Source organism: Argentina silus (assembly GCF_951799395.1).
Source record: "Argentina silus genome assembly, chromosome: 2".
Classification (NCBI taxonomy): Eukaryota; Metazoa; Chordata; class Actinopteri; order Argentiniformes; family Argentinidae; genus Argentina; species Argentina silus.
In genome coordinates this window covers 6,577,110-6,578,911 of record NC_139656.1, presented here as the reverse complement: position 1 = coordinate 6,578,911, position 1,802 = coordinate 6,577,110, and the positions used below count along the sequence as shown (strand labels likewise).

General features: G+C 46.8%; 1 protein-coding gene across 1 annotated transcript in view; it reads left to right on the top strand.

Moving 5' to 3' along the window:
• Positions 1-338: 338 nt before the first annotated feature.
• nbeaa (neurobeachin a) overlaps positions 339-1,802 on the top strand; it is a gene marked incomplete at both ends in the record, with an annotated part of 70,039 nt that continues 68,575 nt past the window's right edge. Inside the window, 1 exon segment of the mRNA XM_083695144.1 lies at positions 339-629. Coding sequence (XP_083551270.1) covers positions 339-629 — 291 coding nt within the window.

Sequence of the window (1,802 nt, the reverse complement as noted above, 5' to 3'; positions counted from 1 at the left end):
GGCGAGCTCGCACCACCGCAGACAGGGGGCGTCAACATGGCGTTCTGACGACGACCGCACCGACTGCAACCTGCCAGAGAGAGAGAGAGAGAGAGAGAGAGAAATACAGCAAGAGGGTACCGTTATGTTAAACGTCGAGATTCTCGTTTCTCTTCGCCTACGATAGGCCTATGTATTATTTCGCAGCATCAGGAGGATAGGAGGAGGATATTTTATCCTTTATAATATTCCTAAAATTTCTAGCGTCGTTGATGGTTTTTGTGCATCAGACGATTGTGCTCTAGAGCAGGTGTGAGAGACAGCGGCGGCCGCTCCTCTCCTCTCGTTTCCAAGGGGAAATGTCGAGCGAGAGGCCGGTTCCAGCACCACCAGGCACGGCTTTGCTGACGGACCCAGACCGAGAAGCTCATCCCCAGGGCCCCGGGCAGCCGCAGGTCGTTACGGGCGCTGGCTCTGCCGTCACCGGGGAAAGGATGGTGTCTGGAGCTGGCTCCATGGTTCTCCCGGCCGGGGTGATCAACCCCGCAGTTCCGATCAGGAATATCCAGATGAAATTCGCCGTGTTGGTTGGCCTGATTCAGGTCGGCGAGGTTAGCAACAGGGATATCGTCGAGACGGTTCTGAACCTGGTAAGTTAGGCATAACATCAGTTGTCAAACATAAAGCGGCATAGACAGCCCAGTGGAATCAGTGCGCTCTACCCCGCTATATGTTTTATTTACGATGCTTCACTCCCTATGTTGAGGTGGTTTCAAAGGATGATGTCATTTGTTTGTTCAGAGGATGGCTGCTGTTGTTCTTTCCTGCAGAAAAAGGAAACTGGATTATAAAATATCCGTAGAGAGGGAAGGGAAATCAGTGTAAAAGCTATAGCAGTTAAGCGAGGCATGTGACTCCGTGATTGAGGGGTAACCATCACTAGCCATTGTTGACTAAATTGACCCTTTCTCGTATTTTATGTGTGAGAAGATGACGCTCTGAAATATGTGAACGAAATACATATTCGTAGGCTTCCCACAGCCCGTTTCAGATAAGCCCAAATGAAAACATACGTAGCCTGATCGCTTGACCCCGTTGACAAACCTCTCACTGAAACAAGATAGCCTACATTGTTTTAGGCAAATAGCCGACGTTGTTACTCACGCTTAGATCTAATTGTAACAATGTTGCGGAGAATCGTTACATTCGTGTTGAGGCGCAATTATGTAGCTATAGTGCGTCGGTTGTGGCAGATTGAAATAATGCGAACAAAGGCCGACTAGCATTATGCTATGTATTGTTGTCGCCATATGCAGCCTTAAATTACTGACTCAGAAATATGGATCGCACCATAGGCCTATTCATTTAAAAAAATTATATATATATATATCTGTAGGGGATTTTAGGCGTGGGTCTAATGACTGTTGTTTAGGCTATATTCCGTAAGGTTATACGGTTACATTGCCTATCCGAAATGTTGATGCACCTGCTCTTTAAGGCTCAACTGCTGTAGCATCCTCAGCATAGCGATAAGGAATGCCTGCCTTGCTTTTCCCATATATATGGCCTTGATTGATACGCAGCCTAGCCTACACAGTGAAAGGCTATAGGAACATTTATCCCAGCTGGTTATCACATGCAGGTGTCTCCTGTTACGAAACAGGTCAGTTCATGTAGCTTACAGCACAGATGTACTAATGCGTTATAAGGATATGAGTTTGTGTTTTCGAGAGGAGGGGGATGTTTCCCTCCCGTTATGATAGTCATTTCATCGCTTTGACGCATATGGGTCTGTTATGAAAGGGCCTCTCAATATTGCTTAA